We start from the raw sequence: 22338 nt of genomic DNA, 5'->3' as shown, positions 1-22338 counted from the left end.
GCTTGTTTCAAATAGGCTTCAATATCACCTCCGCCACAGCACATCAATCCTCATCCACCTTCCTCATGCTACTCACTCCTCTCCTCCCCATCATTCCTTCCCACATCAATCCTTCACACCATTCCCCTTACACCAGACAATCCTATTTACAAAACGGTTATTATGTGCTTATGTACTTCGACAAGGATTATAGTGAAGAGATCAGTAGGATAAATTGCCATAAACAACAGCTTCATGCTGTCTTTAGTTACTCAGTAATGCACCTTTTGCTGCAGCCAGAAACTGCAGACATATGAAGGCGAGCAAAAGGAGAAGCATTGCAAGAAAGACAATTCCAATTGTTATTTCACTAATGTCTCAATAAATGCTTGCTCAACAAAAGTGGAAATCTGTACAACGATCCATTTCCACGTGACGATATTTCACTTCAATTGGGCGTTCTCAGGCGATTTTGTGGAGGTAATCAGGGCATCTTATAGTCCGGTTCACTATGTTTTTTCGTTCAAAATTTTGGTAGATTAGCAAAACTATACATTTTTGGAATATTCAGAGCATGAGGAATCCAAAAATTAATGTTTACATTTGCGTAGACACCTTTGCGAAAATGACCCTCAGGACAGTGATGAAGATCTGTAAAAGCATATTCCTGAACGGTATAGACCTCGTAGATCCTGTGTATAGGACTTATAGTTCAATCTCATACTACCTATAACTTCCTATAACTTCAAAGGACTTGCAATATCATGTATTATGTAATAGTTATATCACAAATATAAAGACAATGGTTTTCAATTACCTTTGTTTGTTGCTTTTCTATAATCCTGAGCACTATTTTGAGGCCTTTATTGGATTACTTGACCCAGAAAACATAGGATTAGCATATTTCATTAAGTCTCTAGGTTGACTAAAAGCCGAGATCGCGCAAAATATGTATTTTATGGCGGCCATTTTCAAAATCCAAAATGGCGGCCATGCAGGTGTCTGTGCAAATGCCAACATTGATTTTCAGATTCTCCATGCTCTGAAGATTCCAAAAATGTACAGGTTTGCTCATCCCAAAATTTTGAAAGAAATTATATTTGTTAACATAGTGAACCTGACTATCTTCATCACTGTCCTGAGTGTCATTTTCGCAAAGGTGTCTACGCAAATGTAAACATTAATTTTTGGATTCCTCATGCTCTGAATATTCCAAAAATGTATAGTTTTGCTAATCTACCAAAATTTTGAACGAAATTATATTTGTTAACATAGTGAACCTGACTATTTGTCTTTACAAACACTTACATTGCCGACAAAATGTTGAGGATGTGCATATCATTTACAACAGGACCAGACAGGAAATGGCCGTGTTTTTGCCAATTTTAATGACTAACGATAGTTCTGAGTGAACCACTTTGTCTATAAGGTAAACGTGTACCACGTGTCACGGTCCACTTCATCACTTTTCGTTGAATTTGCATTTCTAGCAATACACACTCCAAAAAATTACTCATTTGAGGCAAGACATCTACAAACCCGTCAAAGACGGTTTCCCTGCTTGAAGAAAGTTCAGATATTTGTATAACAATGCACCATTTATTATAAAATTTATTATAAACTAGCAGAAGTACCCGGCGTTGCCGGGTGGGGGAGGGGAGGGGAACGGGGGGAGGGAGGGGGAGGGGAGGGGAGAGGATGAGGGGAGGGAGAGGGTAGGGGAGGGGAGGGGAGGGTGGGGAGAAGGGGAGGGGAGGGGGAGGGGGAAGGTGAGCAGTCAGAAGTGGAAGCTCTTTTACGGAGAATTTATATCTTAAAGGGGAGGGGGGAAGGGGAGGGGGTGGGGAGAGGGGAGAGGGTGAGTGGAGGGGAGAGGGGAGAGGGTGAGTGGAGGGGAGAGGGGAGAGGGTGAGTGGAGGGGAGGGGAGGGTGGGGGGAAGGGGAAGGGGAAGGGGGAAGGAGGGGGGAAGGGTGGGTAGAAGGGGAAGGGGAGCAGTCAGAAATGGAAGCTCTTTTACAGAAAATTTATATCTTAAAGGGGAGGGGAGGGGGGAAAGGGAGGAGAGGGGGGAAAGGGAGGGGAGGGGGGAAGGGGAGGAGGAGGGGTAGGGGGAGGAGTCGGGGTGGGGGAAGGGGGGGAGGTGAGGGGAGGCAGGGGGAAGGGGAGGGGGGGAAGGGGAGGGGGGAAGGGCGGGGAGAGGGGGGGGAGGGGAGGGGACGGGGGAGGCAGGAGAGGAAGGGGAGTGGCTCACGTTTCTGATTGAATGTGGCTCACGTTTCTGAGTGAATGTGGCTCACGTTTCTGAGTTAAGTGTGATGCCGATCAGGAAGAAGAAGAATCCATACTACCAAATTCATCCACTTCCGGAATTGTTTGATTTATTTGTTTTCAAATGTCTGGTAATTGTTTTGTATTTATTTATGCGAATGTGTATGCGAAATAAATTTTATAATAAATGGTGCATTGTTATACAAATATCTGAACTTTCTTCAAGCAGGGAAACCGTCTTTGACGGGTTTGTAGATGTGTTGCCTCAAATGAGTAATTTTTTGGAGTGTGTATTGCTAGAAATGCAAATTTCATTTTAAAAGGCTTCGGCACAATCTAGCGATTTTTTTTTAAAAATTATAAACTCCAAAAAAACGAACTTTCGTTTTCATATTTTTTTTTTTTTGCCTAAAACACTCCTAGGCACTCACTGATGAACCTCTGAAAGTTTGATAAAGATCCGTTCAGCCATCTCTGAATAAAACATGGACACAGCCCGCGTTTATATATATATAAATTGGGATTTAAATTTAATTCAAAAATTGATCCAGACGTCTATTCTCTTTCAAACATTCAAACCGACAGAGGTAGTTATTTATCACAGCATCTGTAGAATTTTCACCCTTTTACTCAACTCCGTTTCGCTGCTATTTGGTGGAGCAAAAAGTCAACTGAGCTTTATAGATATTTAGATGAAATTAATTTTTATGTCCTCATCTGCATGACATTGCATACCACATTTCGGGCAATTTTGCAGGGGGTTTTGTTGTTGTTGCCAAAGCTAAATATCATCCATGCTGAGAATGTGCCTTACCTCTTGCTCTGCATACACGCATTTGCATTTATCGATGGATTTAGATGTATAGTGATTTTTCTTTTCATAGTTATTTCAGCATAGTAAAGGAAATACAGCATGTTCTTTTTCAAATCAAAGCAAACAATCTGCTTATTGTCTGTTTTTGGTAAGAAATAAGATCCAGTAGCACTGGAAAAGTAAAACGTACCTGTGCATGCCCGGCGATATCGATGCCAACATCAAGGAAATTATCAAAAGAAGAAGCAAACGTGCCGACGGATGCAGAAAGCTCCTGGCTGCCTGCGTGTGAGGAACGAACCACTTGGCCTGCAGCATGGTTCAAAAAGGCCGCAGCTTGTCCAAGTGAGCTCTGGACCTCCTGGAAGCTTCGACAGCTGGCGGGCAACTGGTGACCAAACAACACCCAACAACTCAATCAAAAAAGTTTGAATAACTCCAAAATACGTGAATGAAAAAGCATGATCAGTCATATATGTATTAAAAGGAGCCAGGCGTACGGAGATACTCTACCTCGAGCTGTAGTTTTATTACACAAAACGAAACAAGTGGGATTATGAAGTTTGACAACATGTGTTTATTGGAAGTATTGATTTATAAGAAGAGTTTGCAAAACGTGAAATGGTTACAATACTTATGGGAACCGAATAACTATTCGACAAGCAGATGGTGATTATTCCACAGACAATATACAAGCACAGGGGTGAAGCAGACAGCAGAGGGCGTACATTGTCAGCCTGAAGCCTCTTGCTCGCTTCACCAATCCTTTTGAGTGCAAAATCCACATCTCTCTGGCCTGGCAGGCAGTTTACACAATTGTTGAGGGCATAAGAAACGGCCTTGGCAACCTGGTGTGGAAACACAAGAACATCCACATGTCACACATTCCACTTAGGCATCACAAGCACATTCCTGAGTGTTTGCATGAATTTCCAACATTTATGAACTGCATTCTTTAAATATATATATATATATATATATATATAAAAGTTCAAAACACACCTGGTCACAAGTATGCCGCACTGACCGGGTCCTCAGTCGAGGTCCTCAACTATATATATATATATATATATATATTTTTTTTTTTTTAAACAGCAACTCAAATGTGCAATATTTCAGTAAAACAGGCAATGCTCTCAGGTAATCAAATATTACCGATCACTTTACCAAACAAATAAATACCTCGTACATTGTTACGTGAAAGCCACACATTTGTAGCATGACACCATTGACAGTCCTGCTCAGGCGGATGGATTGGTTTTCCCAGTGTGGGGTAAATGTCAAAAACTCTGACCTGGTTTTGGCATTACCGCCTTAATGAACATTGAATTAAGAAGCTGCAACTGCTTTGCAAATGACTTCTTCAAAAACTAAAGACCACTCATGGGGTTTATTAGCACAAAGCAGGAGAAAGCAATTGGTTCACTCTGTCTGTGTTGCTGTCATCTATGATCGAGGAACTACTCGATTCCAATGGAATTTCATATTTTGAACACTTTGAAACATGAATCTGACACTATAGAACTTTATTGGTTGTAGTTTAGCAGTACTTTGGTTGTGAATTTGGCAAAATTGTGTGGAATCTCATCCTACGCAGCATGCACACAGCGGAGAAAGCAATTAATTCAGTCTGTCTCTGTACGTCTGTCCAGCAGTGAAAAATAATTGAAAATCATTCCAAACAGGAAACTTACTGCTTTTATGGACATCATAAAGGAAAAACGACAGGCATGGAGAACTAATTTAACGTGTTAAGTAAGGCAGTGTAAAAGACGGTCTATCCCAAATGCATCAACGGCGGTAAACTTCCAATTCCATGTTTTTTCAAGTTTCGATTTTTTAAGGGCAATGTCATCTAGAATAGCATTTGTCTTTCTGTATGTATGTCATGCATGTGAAGGAGCTGCGCTCCAACGCGAGTCGAAAGAATTGACGCGACCAAAGACGGAATTCGTCCGAGTTGCTTTATTGAAACAAAACAGCTCAGGTATTCTCCCCAGCCCGTTTATCGGGCAGCAATATATATACACATTTATGCCGGGGCGTTTGCCCGGGAAAACCGAGACCGGGCATGCCCGGGTGTCAAGGGCGAGTCCTGGAAAGGCGAGTCTGGCCATGCCCGGGCGTCCTGGACGCGGCCTGGCAAGTCGAGGCTGGGCGTGCCCGAGCGCTCTGGGCGAGCCCTGGAAAGGCGAGAGCGGGCATGCCCGGACGCTCTGGGCGAGCCCTGGAAAGGCGAGTCTGGACATGCCCGGGCGTCCTGGACGCGGCCTGGCAAGTCGAGGCTGGGCGTGCCCGGGCGCTCTGGGCGAGCCCTGGAAAGGCGAGAGCAGGCATGCCCGGGAAAGACGAGACTGGGCGTGCCCGGGAGGTTTGGGCGTGCCCGGGAACAGCGAGTCCGGGCATGCCCAGGAGAGGCACGTCTGGGCCCGTCCGGACGAGCCCGGCATGTCGATCGCGCCCTGGCCGCGTCCTGGCAGGTGTAAGGCGATTGTGTACATTCAGCGGGAACCGCTACACACGCCCCTCCAGAATCGACCTGCACCGGCAGGGTCAATTTAAGGGGGGTCCGGATGACCCGACCGAAGCGACCCCTGGAGGGTCGTGGGGGGGGGGGGGGGGTCCGATCTGGTGGTGGGTGGTCGAGCGGGGGGAACTGTGGATGGGGGCGGCCTCGCCGCGGAGGAAGGGCCAACCGTGGTGGTCGGTCGACGTCCACGTGCGCCGGTTTGAGGCGGTCCACAGAGATCCGGTCCAACCGGCCGCCGACGTCGACGACGGACTTGTCGCCACGTCGCAGGACCCGGAAGGGCCCGTCGTACGGCGGCCGTGGTGGCCCCGGTGCGCGTCATGATGCACAAAGACGTACTCCGCTGTGCGAAGCGCCGGGGGGACGTAGGACTGGGGGCCACCGTGGCGGGACGTTGGCACGGGGGCAAATCGTCGGGTGGCCTCCTGGAGGTCCGAGCGCTGGTGTGCGGCGGACCAGGGACTGGTAGCGTCGGGCACGAATTCGCCCGGGACGCGGAGCGGCTGGCCGTAGACGAGCTTGGCGGCGGACGCCCGGAGGTCCTCCTTGGGGGCCGTGCGGAGGCCCAAAAGGACCCACGGCAGCCGGTCGGTCCAACCGTCGTCCTGAAGGCCGGCCATGAGTGCGGCCTTCATGGAGCGGTGAAACCGCTCGCACAACTCGTTGGCTTGGGGGTGGTAGGCCGTGGTGCGGTGCAGCGTGACCCCCAACGAGCGGGCGACCGCGCCCCAAAGTTCGGACGTGAACTGTGGTCCGCGGTCGGACGAGATGTCCGCCGGTGCGCCGAAGCGCGCGACCCAGGTGGCGATGAATGCCTGCGCCACGTCGGCGGTGGTGGTGGAGGTGAGGGGCACGGCCTCCGGCCACCTGGTGGTCCTGTCCACCATGGTGAGCAGGTGGGTGAACCCCCGCGATGGGGGCAGGGGACCCACCAGGTCCACGTGGACGTGGTCGAAACGCCGTGCAGGCACGGTGAAAGGTGCTAGCGGGGCCTGGGTGTGGCGGTGGACCTTGGCCCGCTGGAAGGCAGTGCAGGCGTTGGCCCAGTCGCGGACGTTCCGTCGAAGGCCGTGCCAGACGAAACGCGCCGACACCAGCTTCTGAGAAGCTTTCCAGCCCGGGTGAGAAAGGCCGTGGATGGAGGCGAAGATGCGGCGCTGCCAGGAAACGGGCACGATGGGGCGAGGCTGGCCCTGGGAGACGTCGCAGAGCAGGACGGTGCCCGCGAAAGGGATGTCGGCCAGACGGAGGCCCGTGTCCGCCGCCCGGAGGGCCTGCACCGAGGTGTCGGTGGTCTGGTCGGCCGCCATGAGCGCGAAGTCCACGCCGAGGTGGACCGCGTTCGCGCTGGCCGAGACAGACAGTCGGCCACGGCGTTGTCTTTGCCGGCGACGTGCCGGATGTCCATGGTGAATTCCGACACGGCGGTGAGGTGGCGCTGCTGGCGGGCCGACCACGGCTCTGTGACTTTGGCCATTGCGTAGACCAACGGCTTGTGGTCGACGAAAGCCGTGAACGGGCGGCCCTCCAGGAGGTGTCGGAAATGGCGAACGGCCAGGAATAGACCGAGCAGCTCGCGGTCGAACGTGCTGTATTTTAACTCGTTCGGCCGGAGTTGCCGGCTGAAAAAAGCGAGTGGCTGCCAAACCCCGTCCACCCATTGTTCATGGATGGCGCCCACCACGTAGTTGGAGGCGTCCGTAGTGAGGGCGATGGGCGCGTTGAGCACCGGGTTAGCCAGCAGCGTTGCGTCGGCGAGGGCCCGTTTTGCGCTCGCGAAGGCCACGTCCATGGCCGCGGACCAAACGATGTCATGCTTGGCCGGCTTGCCCCGGAGGGCCTCGGAAAGGGGCCGCATGAGCTGAGCAGCGCGGGGCATGAATCGGTGATAAAAATTCACCATGCTGAGGAACTCTTGTAGGGCCTTGATGGAACGGGGACGCGGGAACGTGGTGATGGCCTCGACCTTGGTCGGCAGCGGCACGGCCCCGGTCTTGGTGATGCGGTGGCCCAAAAAGTCAACGGTCGTCATGCCGAAGTGGCATTTGGCCGGGTTGACAATTAAGCCGTGCTCGCTGAGGCGACCGAACAGTGTTCGGAGGTGGAGGAGGTGCTCGGCGCGGGACGTGCTGGCGACGAGGATGTCGTCCAGATAGACGAAAACAAATGGCAGGTCGCACAGCACGCCGTCCATTAAGCGCTGGAACGCCTGGGCCGCGTTCTTGAGGCCAAACGGCATCCTCAAAAATTCGAACAGGCCGAACGGCGTGATGACGGCCGTCTTCGGGACGTCGGCCGCCCGGACAGGTACCTGGTGGTATCCCCGTATCAGGTCAATTTTGGAAAATATGACCCGTCCCGCCAAACGGGCGAAAAGGTCCTGGATGTGCGGGATCGGGTACCTGTCGGGGGTGGTAGCGTCATTGAGGCGGCGGTAGTCGCCACACGGGCGCCATCCGCCCCCCGGCTTTGGCACGATGTGCAGTGGTGAGGCCCACGCGCTATTGGAGCGCCGCACGATGCCGAGGTGCTCCAACGCGTCGAACTCGGCCTTTGCCACGGCAAGCTTGGCCGGGTTGAGGCGGCGGGCCCTGGCGTAGACCGGCGGGCCCGTAGTGGGTATGTGGTGCTCGATCCCATGCCGCACTGCGACGGCCGAAAACGTCGGCCGCGTGAGGGCCGGGAATTCCGCGAGCAGGCGAGCGAACTCGTTCGCCGTCGGGAGGGCGCACGCCAGTTCGATCGGCGCGGAGCTGCTCATCGTGCACGCCAGGGAGCTGAAGGTCTCGGCGTTGACAAGGCGACGTTGTTTGACGTCGACCAGCAGCCCGTGCGCGCAGAGGAAGTCGGCGCCCAGCAAAGCCATGGGGACGCAGGCGGTGACAAAGGTCCACTGAAAGCGCTGGCTGCCGAAGCAGAGGGTGACGTCGCGCGGGCCGAAAGTGCGTATGGCCGAGCCAATAGCAGCGACCAAAGAGGGGCCGCAAACGGCGTCCCGCCTGTCCTGCTCGGAGGCGGGTATGATGCTCAGTTGGGCGCCGGTGTCACAAAGGAAACGCCGCCCGGACGCTTTGTCCCGAATAAAAAGCAAGTTGCCCGAGTGGCCGGCGCTCATGGCTGGGAATGAACGCCGGCCCGGCCGTTTCCCGACTTGCCGAAAGTGCACGGGGGTCGGCACGTCCGAGCCTTGTGTCCGAACCTGGCGTGGTAATAACACCACGCCTGGTCAGGTGGAGGCCCCGGCCGTCGTGTCGGAAGCGGTCGGCGTGGCGTGGCGGCCGCCAGTTGCACCGGCAGTTCTGCCTCCAACCACGCAGGGCGCTCGGGAGTCGTGGGCGTCGCCTCGGATGGCGGCAGGCTCCAGGTAGCCGCGCCGATGTGTTGGCCCGCCGAGGAGATCTTATCGGCTTCCCTGTCGAGGGCGCGGGGATCGGTGATCGACGTGCCAGCCAGGGCGAGGCGTACCGGGTGAGGCAGCTGGCGAAGGAACAGCTCGCGGAACAGAAAATCCGGAGAGTGTTCACCGAGCAACGAGAGCATATAGTCCATGCGCTCGGACGGGCGCGTGTCGCCGAGCTCGGGCAGGTCGAGCAGGCGCCGTGCGCGTGCCGCCGGTGAGAGGGCGAAAGCGTCGAGGAGGAGCGTCTTCAGCGCATCATACTTGTCAGCAGCCGGCGGGTGCTCGAGGAGGCTCAGGGCGCGGGCCGCGGTGGCGGAACCGAGCGCTGCCACGACATGGTGGAAGCGGGTGTCGTCCGCGGTGATGCCTCGCAGGGCGAACTGGGAGTCCGCCTGGGCGAACCAAACAGCCGCGTGAGCCTCCCAGAAGGTAGGCAGTTTAAGAGTCACTGCCGTGTCCATGTCGGTAGGTCACCAGTGAAGGAGCTGCGCTCCAACGCGAGTCGAAAGAATTGACGCGACCAAAGACGGAATTCTTCCGAGTTGCTTTATTGAAACAAAACAGCTCAGGTATTCTCCCCAGCCCGTTTATCGGGCAGCAATATATATACACATTTAGGCCGGGGCGTTTGCCCGGGAAACCCGAGACCGGGCATGCCCGGGTGTCAAGGGCGAGTCCTGGAAAGGCGAGTCTGGACATGCCCGGGCGTCCTGGACGCGGCCTGGCAAGTCGAGGCTGGGCGTGCCCGAGCGCTCTGGGCGAGCCCTGGAAAGGCGAGAGCGGGCATGCCCGGGAAAGACGAGACTGGGCGTGCCCGGGAGGTTCGGGCGTGCCCGGGAACAGCGAGTCCGGGCATGCCCAGGAGAGGCGCGTCTGGGCCCGTGGCTGGGAATGAACGTGGCTGGGAAGCGCCCTGGCCGCGTCCTGGCAGGTGCAAGGCGATTGTGTACATTCAGCGGGAACCGCTACACATGCATGTATGTATGTATGTATGTATGTATGTATGTATGTATGTATGTATGTATGTATGTATGTAGTATGTCCCTTCCACCAAAATTTTGCGGGTTTATTCCATTAAAGATTTGTTTTCTCTGCAACCGTTGGACTAATTGACACAAAATTTTCACTATAGGAGCACCACCACCTGTAGAATTTTAATGATAATTACGACATCATAGATCACGTGGTTTGGGCGCCATCTTGGAAAAACCGAAAAACTTTGCGCCTCTATATCTCCGAAAGCACTGCATAGAAAAAATTGAGACATGGCTCATTGTAAAGAACTCTCCACGGGGAATAAAATATGTTAATGATGATGTCATAGGTGCCTCCATTATGACATCATAAATCAACAAGTAGAAAGCTTGATCTGATCAGTATGAAGTTTCTTGAGTGTGATCTAGGGATAAATTGGTCAAGAAAACAAAATTTGATGACATCGGTCACGTGGTTCGGCAGCCATATTTTTATGGTGTAGCCCGTAGAGCAATGATGTCTGTAACAGCGTTTATCTGTCCATCCGGTGTATGTATGAAAGTCCCTCACAAACGTTCACCAATCAGAGCTGAGGATCTGGTCACATGACAAGGGGTAGCAGATCCTCCAATCAGCAGACCCAAGCCCAGCTACGTTGTTGTTAAACTATCAGTCTCGTTTTTTCTATAGCCCTTAAAACTTTTATTTTATTTCAATTGAATTAAATATGTATATTGAACAATGTAGAACACTAATCGCCTTGTTTGCACTTCCAAAAGACCAATTAAATTTGCCGCTGGCGCTCCCACAGCGGAAACATCGAGACTCGGACAAAATGACGGTGCCCAGCAATGCAAACGCCTGAGCGAACATCATCTATCTATAATTCCAGTAATCTCTGTGTGTGTGTGTGTCTGTCTGTGTGTTTGTTTGTCTGTGACCGCTGTTTCTCGACAACCACGGGTCCGATATACTTGAAACTTGCCAGGTATATTGCTGGGGACCCGAGGATGTGCCTTTTCAAGGTTTCATATTAATCGGACAATTACTTACCGAGATATGTCCAAAAAACGCTTCAACCAATCAGAGAGCAGCGAGCTATCACGTGTGCCGAACCGTTAATGCAATGCAAGCGTTAATGCGTTAATGCAAGGCTTTTCGTTTTTTTCCCTCTTCTCTTTCTACTTTTCCTTGCGATTAAATTGCAAACAGCCAAAATACGTTGGCGCTAATTGAATAATTGGCCATTAACACTAAAATAATCGTAACTGCGATATGCCAACTTCCGGACAGTGCAGCCTTCCATGTTGTTGTTGTTTGCAGCAGCTGTTTGCAGCAAGGGAAGGCTTTTCTTTTTCCCCCTCTTCTCTTTCTACTTTTCCTTGCGATTAAATTGCAAAAAACCAAAATACGTTGGCGATAATTGAATAATTGGGCATTATGTTTTACAACTAATAAAAACGAATTTGCGATTCATTCGCTTTCCTGCGCGTTTGTGTACGCGATGGCGATTTCTTTACCAAACTCCGGAAGCCGTTCGCTTTGGACCGAACCATTGCATGTAAATAGAGGGGGGGGATTGTCACCACTCGCAAGCCGTTCGCTTTGGACCAAACCATTTCATGTAAATAGGGGGGGGGATATAATTTTAGATATATATATAGTACGGGCATGCCCTAGTCGAAATAAGAAGGGTAGTAATTTTGATATCTAGGCCTATACAGTATATGAGTACACTAATGCCGCTTCATATTCTTGTGTAACATGTGATATATGGACAAGGTTCTCTATGAGCCTGAGATCACTGTTGAAAAAAAAGGGCTAACAGCATAGCACAAGTACAATTCTAAAATATACTTGAGGTAAAGATTCATTTTGCTTCTCAAAAGCACACAAATATCAATCAGTACTCAAAAATGGATTTTTCTTTCTCGATCGCATAACTTCATTAACAAATTGGCCTTTTCCTATTATTATAAAGCAAGTCTTTGACTTGGAAACTACCTGAAAAATAAAATATAGAGGCTATCCGTGGTAATGTCATGAGACAATAAGCTACAGTCACGTGAAAAAGTAAGTACACCCCATGTAAAGTTTTGACTTTTTCAACATATTTCAACATACAGCTATTTGATCTTCATTTCAACAATATTGACAGATAAAGGTGATATAATCTATCTATAATTCCAGTAATCTCTGTGTGTGTGTGTGTCTGTCTGTGTGTTTGTCTGTGACCGCTGTTTCTCGACAACCACGGGTCCGATATACTTGAAACTTGCCAGGTATATTGCTGGGGACCCGAGGATGTGCCTTTTCAAGGTTTCATATTAATCGGACAATTACTTACCGAGCGATGTCCAAAAAACGATTCAACCAATCAGAGAGCAGCGAACTAGCGCGTGTGCCGAACGTGGCGGACACACTCTGCCTCGGATGGCACATTTGAGAGCGTATTCATTTATTTCACGTTTGCAAACTATGTTGGCGCTATGTTGGCGTTAAACGATGTTTTAAAACTAATAAAAACGAATTTGCGATTCATTCGCTTTCCTGCGCGTTTGTGTACGCGATGGCGATTTCTTTACCAAACTCCGGAAGCCGTTCGCTTTGGACCGAACCATTTCATGTAAATAGAGGGGGGGGTTCTGTGGTCGTTGCGAATGGACCAAACCATTCATGTAAATAGAGGGGGGGGATTGTCACTGTACTCGCAAGCCGTTCGCCGTTCGCTTTGGCGTTGCGAATGGACCAAACCATTTCATGTAAATAGAGGGGGGGGATATAATTTTAGATAGATATATAGTACGGGCATATATATAGTACGGGCATGCCCTAGTATAACAAATATCATGAAACATTTACATTTTGTAGTCCATTGTATAATTTAAATAAACACAAATGCAAATTTCGCATGTGGAAAAAGTAAGTACACCCTTGGCTCTAATAGGTGGTATTGCCCCCTTTGGCAGAAACAACCTCAAGTAGGCATTTCTTATAACTGTCTACCAGTCTCTGATATAGACTGGGAGAAATTTTTGCCCACTCCTCCATGCAGAATTATTTGAGCTGTGTGATGTTTGAGGGGTTTCTTGCATGCACAGCTCGTTTCAAATCCCCCCACAACATCTCGATGGGATTTAGATCCGGGCTTTGACTTGGCCATTCCAGAACCCTCCATTTCTTTCTTTTCAGCCATTCCTTGGTGGATTTACTGGTATGTTTAGGGTCATTGTCATGTTGCAAGGTCCACCTTCGGTTGAGCTTCAACTTTCCGACAGATGGCCTCACATTATCCTCAAGCACCCTCTGGTACAATGAAGAATTCATAGTGGATTATATGATGGTGAGCTGCCCAGGCCCTGATGCAGCAAAGCTGCCCCAAACCATAATATTTCCACCACCATGCTTTACAGTTGGTATCAGGTTCTTGTCGTCAAATGCTGTCTTCGGTTTTCACCAAACATGTCTTCTGGTACTGTGGCCAAATAGCTCTACCTTTGACTCATCTGTCCAGAGCACATTAACCCAGAAGTGCTGGTCTTTGCCTAGGTGTTCACTGGCAAACTTTAGTCTTGCCCTGATGTTCTTTCTGGACACCAAAGGTTTCCTCCTGGCACACCTCCCATGCAGATCAAATTTGTGCAGCTTCTTTCTAATGGTAGACTCGTGCACTTTGACATCAACAGTGGCAAGAGCTACCTGTAGGTCCCGTGATGACATTCTGGGGTTCTTAGAGACTTGTTTCAGCATCTTGCGGTCTGCTCTCGGGCTGAACTTGCTGGGGCGGCCTGGCCTGAACAAGTTGGCCGTTGTTTGGAATCTTCTCCACTTGCCGATGATCTTCCGGACAGTTGAATGATTGATTTCAAATTGTTTGGAGATCTTTTTAAATCCCTTCCCAGACTCGTAGGCATCTATAACCTTCTTTCTGAAGGCCTCAGAGAGCTCTTTTGATCTAGGCATGGTGACGCCGCACACTTCAACAACAAAGAGCAAACCAAACTAAATGTCTGAGGTTTAAATAAGACAGGTTCCTCCAAGATCCTCTCTGACGATGTTCTAATCATTTGCACCTGAGTTGGTGCACCTGATTCTAATTTTAGGTATTTGAAGTGGTGATAAATGTAGGGGTGTACTTACTTTTTCCACATGCGAAATTTGCATTTATGTTCATATAAATTATACAATGGACTACAAAATGTAAATGTTTCATGATATTTGTTATATTATATCACCGTTATCTATCAATATTGTTGAAATGAAGATCAAATAGCTGTATGTTGAAATATGTTGAAAAAGTCAAAACTTTACACGGGGTGTACTTACTTTTTCACGTGACTGTAAATGCATAGCCAAGAGTACATGTAAATCTCTACGGGTATCATTCATGTTTATCATGTCATATCATTAATTCACCAGAATGGCACTCGATAGAGCATACCTCCACTCGGTGAACAGTTTACGTTTTGTATCGCACTGATGGGTCGTATCTGTATTCGGACCGAAACCAAAATCGAATCGGCTTGTTCTTGTCACCTACCGAACAATCATACACCAAGTTTTGGCATAATTCATCCACAACGTTTTGAAACATCGTGGAACAAACAATATATATATTGCCCTATCTCTCAATGGTGAAGAATCACTTTAAAAATAAAACTAGAGGTTCCAGGGAACCTGAACTGAACTGGTCGATATCAATATGGTTAGAATATGCATAACAGAACCACAAACTATATAGTTTATATGTGCTAAAGAGGTACGGTAACGTTGAAGGTATCTAAGTGGCAAAAGGCACCAGGTCAGCACTTTACTAATATGTGTACAAAGTTAGGTTAAGATATATTGAACGGTTTTTGAGTTCTGCTCCGGAAACGAAATGTATAACAAAATGCACAATGTCCAACTTGTTTCCATGGAAACCAGAAAAATGAAAATTTAAAATAATCTTTAAGTGGCAAAGGGCACAATTTTCATCAGATTTGATCAGTATTTGTGAGTTTTAGAGCTTGGACGTCATCCAAACTGATGTTTATGGGTCAAGTCATGTCATAGGTCACGACGAGGTCATTTTTCAGACATCGTAAAAACCCGTAATATATGTGTTGAGGTTTGTTACATACTGTCTACACACCAAGTTTCAGCCTTCTCGCTACATTAGGAAGTACCAGATAGACAAAAATTTATTTTTCAATATGGCCGCCCTGCCGCGCCCATTTTTGGGCATGCAACGCCCAAATGCAATCCCAAACTAGTTTATGTTTTAAAGATGCTGCATAACAAGTTTCATCAAATTTAATTAATATTTGTGACTTTTAGAGCGTAGATGTCGAATTGTTTACAGACGACAGACAGACAGACAGACAGACAGACGACGGACACTGGGTGTCGACAAAAACTCAGCTGGACATAGTCCAGGTGAGTTAAAAATTATCAGATCCGGATCTGGATCTTCACCAAAATCTAATTAATTTGTCCAACCTGACCACCAAGCTGCGTCTGAATCTGTCCATAACATTTTGAGATTTTATGCTCACAGACAGACAAACAAACAGACCAGGGGTGAAAAACATAACTTCTCTCCACCTTCAGTGCCGGAAGCAATTATCCTCATTAGCGGGCACTCCCACCCTACGGTGGGCGTACTCTTCTCGGCCAACCATTGGTGCGCAATGTGCTGCGGTACATTCTTGGCAATGCACTTTATAATGTTCGCCATTTTTGAAGGAAAATTTATTGATCACAACATTTCATACTCATTATCACAAGAAAGGGAAAATAATTAGTAATACCGCCCACTACCAAAGATGGCGCTATTTCTACCAGATTTCAATTTTGGAGTTTCGGTGACATCCACATTATAGTACGATTCAACTAATAAGTGGATAATTCTGCTTCATGAACTTCATTTTGTCTGTTTCCTAATTATAGGTAAGATAGATATGAACTTTAATTGCAAGTCAAAGTAAAAGTGATGATATACAGGTAACTGTGGGATAAAGCTTTACTTATTTTTCCAATCTCCAAAGAACAAGATGGCATTATGAACATACGACGTAGCACAGGTACCCTGCATATACGATTTATTGAACAGGTGCGCCTCATACCTCCATGGATTAAGAGCTAAATGGCTGTATAAAACAATCGAAGTCTGTTGCAAAGTATAATGTGCAGTTTTCTCTGTTCTGGTAACTTGTAAAATGTGGGGATGAAAATGCTGGTTTACTGTGCCACTATAAACAAGCATGGGAGGAAGGGTTGTGGCTGAAGCCAATAGGCCGTGGTATAATGGAAAACAAATCTATGCAAGTACTAGAGTCTATTTGCATAGGAAGAAATATAACAACATCTTTTCTCAACAAAATGTTGAAATTGATTGCAAAACCTCTGCGTGGAAGACGATTAAGTGACGTTTCAGGCATGAGCCCTTGTTCAAAGTAAGAGGGGCTTTGATGCAGGGATTCTCCGTTGAAATTCCATTTATTGTGCCGTTTGTCCATTGTCTAGTAATGTTCATAAAGGGGCTTTGGAGAAGGGCTCATGCCTGAAACATCGGTTCACATATTTTCTCACACTGGTTTCCATACATGTGTCAACATTTGGTTTTCGAAAATTTGTTGCCAAAATATTGTGACTCTTATGACTTGGGGCAGTGGTAAAGTGCAGTTGAAGCCTCCAGCTGGGATACAGAATTTTCGAAATGAGTCATGTCATGAATACAAGCAACTCAGCATTAAAATGATTTTGAACCGACTGTGTGCTTGTTTGTATTTGCTCAAAGTGCAAACACCTATTGGGAAAACCATGAGAATGAGGCCTGTAAGGGCTGCGCCTGAGAGAAAAACAAACACAATGGACACACGCAACATTCTACAACCACACTTTTAAAACTCATTCCAAAACCAACTACATGGAAGAGAAAGACAAATATTTAAACGGCCCTCTACTATGTCCCCATGCTTTGATCAAAAGGAATTCCCACCTCCAGAGAAATTTCACTTGTAGTGGAAGGGAAAAAAAAATCTGTTTCCTCTTTCCTGTGGCCTTTCCCCCTAAGCATGTGAACTCATTTCACCAACACATCCTTGCCACAGTCTGGCAGCAGCTCAGAGCACGGCTAAACAGGAATCTGGCCACAAAGGTTCTGAAAAGCGTACAACATCCGGCTTCCACATCAAACCCTGAAACCATCAGGAATCAAAAGGATAAGCTTGTGTTTGCATGCAAAAGGCAAATCTCACTGCTAGCAATGGAGATGTCAGACTTCCTGGGTGCTCTGTAGAAGCACTAGCATTTGGAGTAAAATTAAAGAAAGAGGAGAATAGAAATTTGGATGGCAGCGGAATGGCAGGTGGGGTGTCAGTTGATGACAACGATAATAACAAGTATTAAAAAGAAGCTGATACTCTAGGTCCACTGCCTTGTGGGTGGTGTGACAAATATATCTGTGGAATATGAAAGCTAAATCTTTTGAACGGTTTTTGAAACATTGCGTACACAAAAGTACATGGACGGATGATCGTTCGGTCGGACAGAGCTCATGTTACTGTCCCCCATCTTCGACCTTGTCCGAGGGACTGGGGACATAAAGAGGAGAAGGAAGATGGAAAACTGAGAAAGGAATAGAAGGAAAAAAAGAAGAAATGGAAGGAAAACTAGAGTCACAGACATTCACAAGCGAATATGCAAATGTCTCCCCTAATTTGCACTCCTCATCAAGAAGTATAATATATATAACAAGAAAGAGCAATCAGAGATTGCAGACCCTTGCCAGGATGTGTTTTCAGTGTTTAAGGCTTTTGTGTTAAAACAAATATGGCGGCTGAACCACGTGACCAATGACGTCATCGTTATTTTTTTCTCTCCACCATTTATCCCGAGATGATGCTCGAGAAATTTCATCTTTATCGGATGACGTTTTGTACTTGTCGAATGATGACATCATGGAAGTTGCACCGAATTTTTTTTTTTTTTTTTTTTCTAATACAAGATCGAGGCTCGTGAAAGAGCTAACATTAATCACACAGAAAGACAAACCGACACATAAAACATATAACATGGGGAGCGGTAGACAAGATGGGGAGAGAGGGGGAAGGACACAAACACAACATTTGAGAGCAGCGACATCGAGAGATCTGTGGGAGGGAGAGGGCTTTGGGGGGGGGGGCATGGGAAGGGGGGGTGGAAGGGTGGGAGAGGTATAAAACATATGGACACTGCCAAGACTTCCAGGAAAGAAGTTGGAATTTCAAACAAGGTGGATCTGGGGTGAATTAGCGGGGGTAGAAAAGATCAAGGTTTGGGATGGGGGAAGATAAGAGATGGTGGTGAACAGCTGTTTTAAAGACCTGGAGGGAGTATTGGGATTGAAGGGAGTGTGGGAGTTTGTTTCAGAGGCGGGAGAAAAGAGGAATGAAAGAGTGAAGGTGAGCAGAGAGCAGAGATTTCGGCAGTTTAACCATCAAAGGGTTTTTTTTGTATACAGAATCGAGGCTCGTGAAAGAGCTAACATTTATCACCGAAAAAATCAAACAGACATACAAAATATATAAAAAGAGGGAGCGGTAGACAAGATGGGGAGAGAAGGGGAAGCACACAAACACAACATTTGAGAGCAGCGACATCGGGAGATGTGTGGGAGGGAGAGGGCTTGGGGGGAGGAGGCGTGGGAAGGGGGAGGGGGGGGGGGGTGGCAGAAGTATAAAACACAAGGACACCAAGGGTTTCCAGGAAAGAAGTTGGTATTTCAAAAAAGTGGATTTGGGGTGAAATTAGCAGGGGTAGAAAAGATCAAGGTTTTGGATGGGGGAAGATAAGAGATGGTGGTGAACAGCTGTTTTAAAGACCTGGAGTGAGGAGTGGGATTGAAGAGAGTGAGGGAGTTTGTTCCAGAGGTGGGAGAAAAGAGGCATGAAGGAGTGAAGGTGAGCAGAGAGTCTTGATTTTGGCAGTTTAACCACAAGAGGGTTGCAGGCAGATCTTGTGTGACCTGTAGGAATATTTGGAGGATAAAGCACAGAGAGAGCTGGGGGAGCAAGGCCGGAGAGGAGTTGGTAGAAGACAGAAAGACCACCTACCTGCCTGCGGTGAGTGAGTGAAAGGCCCTCGGAGATAGCGTCATCACGGGAGACTCCAATGATTCTGAACGCTTTGGTTTCAACAGCGTGAAGCCGAGCTAGGTGTGAGGCAGGAGCACTGGCCCATAGGGGAGAACAGTATTCCATTGAGCTGTGGATGAAAGCCTTGTATGTGGTGAGGAGCTCAGGTGTGCCTAGGAAGGACTTCGCATGACGGAGGATGCCCAGTCGGCGAACGGCTTTGGAGGCCAGCTTGGAAATGTTGTTTTCCCAAGAAAGATCATGGCAGATAGTGAGACCCAAAAGCTTGAGCGACAGAACTTCTTGGAGAGGATTGTTGAGAAAGTAGATGGGAGGGTTGTCCAGTCGATCTTTTCGGAGAGACATAGTAAGAGTGTGAGATTTGTCAGGATTGAAAGACATGTTCCACTTGTTTGACCAGTCTGTGATTTTGTACAGGTCTTCAGAGAGTGAGGAGGCTGCAGACTGCCGATCTGAGGGAAGAGGAATGGAGCGGCAGAGAGTGGAGTAATTAGCAAAGAGATAGAGAGGATTTTCCAGAGAGTCGGAGAGATCATTGATAAAAACCAGAAAAAGCACATGGCCCAGAACACTGCCTTGGAGAACTCCAGCATGAACAGGAAGGGGAGATGAGAGAAATCCATTCAGGGCCACACGTTGACTACGACCGGAGAGGAAGTCCACAAGCCATGCATGGAGATTTCCATGGATACCATAGGAGGAGAGTTTGGTGAGCAGAGCTGGGTGCCAGACCATGTCGAAGGCACGTGATATGTCAAGGGAGACAGGTCTGATTTCCTGTTTGGCATTGAGGACCTCCATCCATTGTTGAGACAGCAGAAGCAACATGTCCAGAGTAGAATGACCTGGTCTGAATCCAAATTGATGATCGGAGATCAAGCCATTGGAGAAGAGGAAGGATTTGATATCGGAAGCAATGATGGATTCCATGACTTTGCTGATAATTGGGAGCAGGCTGATTGGTCTGTAGTTGCAAGGATCTGTTTTTGCACATTTTTTGTGTAAAGCGGTAATGTTAGCTGATTTCCAGGATGCTGGCAGATGACCTTGAGCAAAAGAGAGGGTGAAAAGAACAGAGAGAGGGTGAGATAGAGCGGCAGAGCAGGATTTTAGGACCCGTGGGCTGATGCCGTCTGGTTCAGTTGCAGAATCAGAGTCGAGGTTTGACAAAAACTCCTCCACCTTGTCAGGAGAGAAGGACACAGAGTCGAGGAGCAGTTCGGTTCGACTGGGTAAGGTGGGAACAGAGAGAGATGGGTTTGGGACACAGGATTTTGAGGCAAACACAGAGTTGAGGCATTCGGCTTTGTCACGTGCGGTGACATCATCATTAACATCTGTTATTCCACATGGAGAGTTCTTTACAATGAGCCATGTCTCAATTTTTTTTATATGTAGCGCTTTCGGAGACATTGAGGTGCAAAGTTTTTCGGTTTTTCCAAATTGGCGACCGAACCATCTGACCGATGACGTCATCATTTTTTTTTTTTTCCACCAATTTATCCCGAGATGATGGTCAATAAATTTCATCTTGATCATATTAATTTTTGTACTCGTCGAATTATGACGTCATAATGGAGGCACCCATGACATCATTAACATATTTTATTCCCCATGGAGAGTTCTTTTCAATGAGCCATGTCTCAATTTTTTCTATGCAGTGCTTTCAGAGATATAGAGGTGCAAATTTTCTCAGTTTTTCCAAGATGGCGGCCATACCACGTGTCCTGTGACGCCATAATTATCATTGCAAAATTCTACAGGTGGAGTTGTACCTGTGATGAAAATTTGCTGTCAATCGGACCAACAGTTGCAGAGAAAATCATATTTATTCTGTGTGGACGAACAAACAAACAAACGGACTCAAATCCAATACCCTCTCCTCAGGGGAGGGTAATAATAGAATTAGCAAAATCTATATGACAATAGGGTGATCGAGCAGCCCTAAATTTTCATTCCTATGTGGTGACAGAGTTTGATCCATTGACCTGCGTAAAATCCAAGCTGCCCTCTTGAAAACCTTTATGAGAACTGAAAATAAATGAATAAAAACAAATGCAGTATTACAAAATTTGGTCAATGGAAACAATAGAGCTTGGGCAATAACTGTATTACCTGAATGTCTCGTGTTTTGGCCGTACAAGTCAAGCAGCCTCATTATCAAGGTTTACCAATCAGCAAAGAAAGACCAAATTTTAAATCAGGCCATCAATAGATCAGCATAAACTACTTCACAAAAAGTCATACAGGACACCCCAGGGGTGCATCATACCCTGCATCTGAACACTTCCACGTTGCTAAATTAAGAAACGAACAAGTCAGACCAATGTATACCTGTTTTACTGAAGGGGTTGTGCCAAGGTATTGTTTATGCCAAGTCCTGATGGATTGGTTGAAATAGAAATGCTTGGCTGGCCAGAAACATTCATTCCGCACATTTGACCCCCTGTGAAATCCAAAGCACCACACTATCGTCTGTCGACTTTAATCTGTATCGGCCTTGGTACAAGGTATCATCATGCCAATCCTTGTCTGGATTGGTTAAATTACAGAGGCACTGGAGGCCAAAAACACTAAATTTGTGACAATGTTTGACCATTGATCCCTGTATAATTGCAAAATGACTCATCAGAAATGTCTTTATATGGCCCTGTGAGGGATGTTTGAATGTATACTACATGACGTAATGAGATACACTACATGACCAAAAGTATGCAGACACCCCTTCTAATTAGTGGATTCGGCTATTTCAGCCACACCCATTGCTGACAGGTATATATTGTTGCGAATATGGAATTTGGCCTCCATATCCGCTTGTAAATATTCCCCTATTTTCTCCAATACTCCCCAACTTTCCCCAATCCCCCATTCCCTAGTCCCATTGCATGTAAATAACAATCAGTAGAGCCGACCTTCCCCTTATTCCCCCATTAAATGTCGTGCCCAGGTCCACCGCACCACACGTAGACAACTTTCGGACATCTTCCTAGTTATTCTTATTCTATGTCAGTTAAGGCCTCGTTTCCATTAATTATGACTCTTCGTTGCACCAGAATGTGATTATATGGCATCAGTAGTGAGTTTAGGACCTTTCCCATACCTCCTCCCATCTTCTTCCCCAAACAACAACAATAACAACAACTACAACAACAACTACAACAACAATTACAACTACAACTACGACTACAACAACAGAGGGGCGGGGAGTGTGCGTCCTCACACCGGCTCGGTTACCCGCCATGACCATGCGCT

At 47.4% G+C, this 22338-nt stretch overlaps 1 protein-coding gene across 2 annotated transcripts in view; it reads right to left on the bottom strand.

Moving 5' to 3' along the window:
• The window catches only part of LOC137420825 (talin-2), a 432847-nt gene that overhangs the window by 109001 nt on the left and 301508 nt on the right, over positions 1–22338 (bottom strand). For both annotated transcript variants that reach the window (XM_068106240.2, XM_068106243.2), the window contains exons 29-30: positions 3791–3910; positions 3253–3450 (exon numbers count right to left, since the gene is read on the bottom strand). In XM_068106240.2, the coding sequence (XP_067962341.2) occupies positions 3253–3450; positions 3791–3910 (318 nt within the window). The remainder of the gene's footprint in view (positions 1–3252; positions 3451–3790; positions 3911–22338) is intronic.

The sequence above is a fragment of the Myxine glutinosa genome, chromosome 2 (genome assembly GCF_964187855.1).
Source record: "Myxine glutinosa chromosome 2, kmMyxGlut1.1, whole genome shotgun sequence".
Lineage (NCBI taxonomy): Eukaryota > Metazoa > Chordata > Myxini > Myxiniformes > Myxinidae > Myxine > Myxine glutinosa.
The sequence above is the reverse complement of the archived record's forward strand: the minus strand, read 5'-3'. Positions and strand labels throughout refer to the sequence as shown.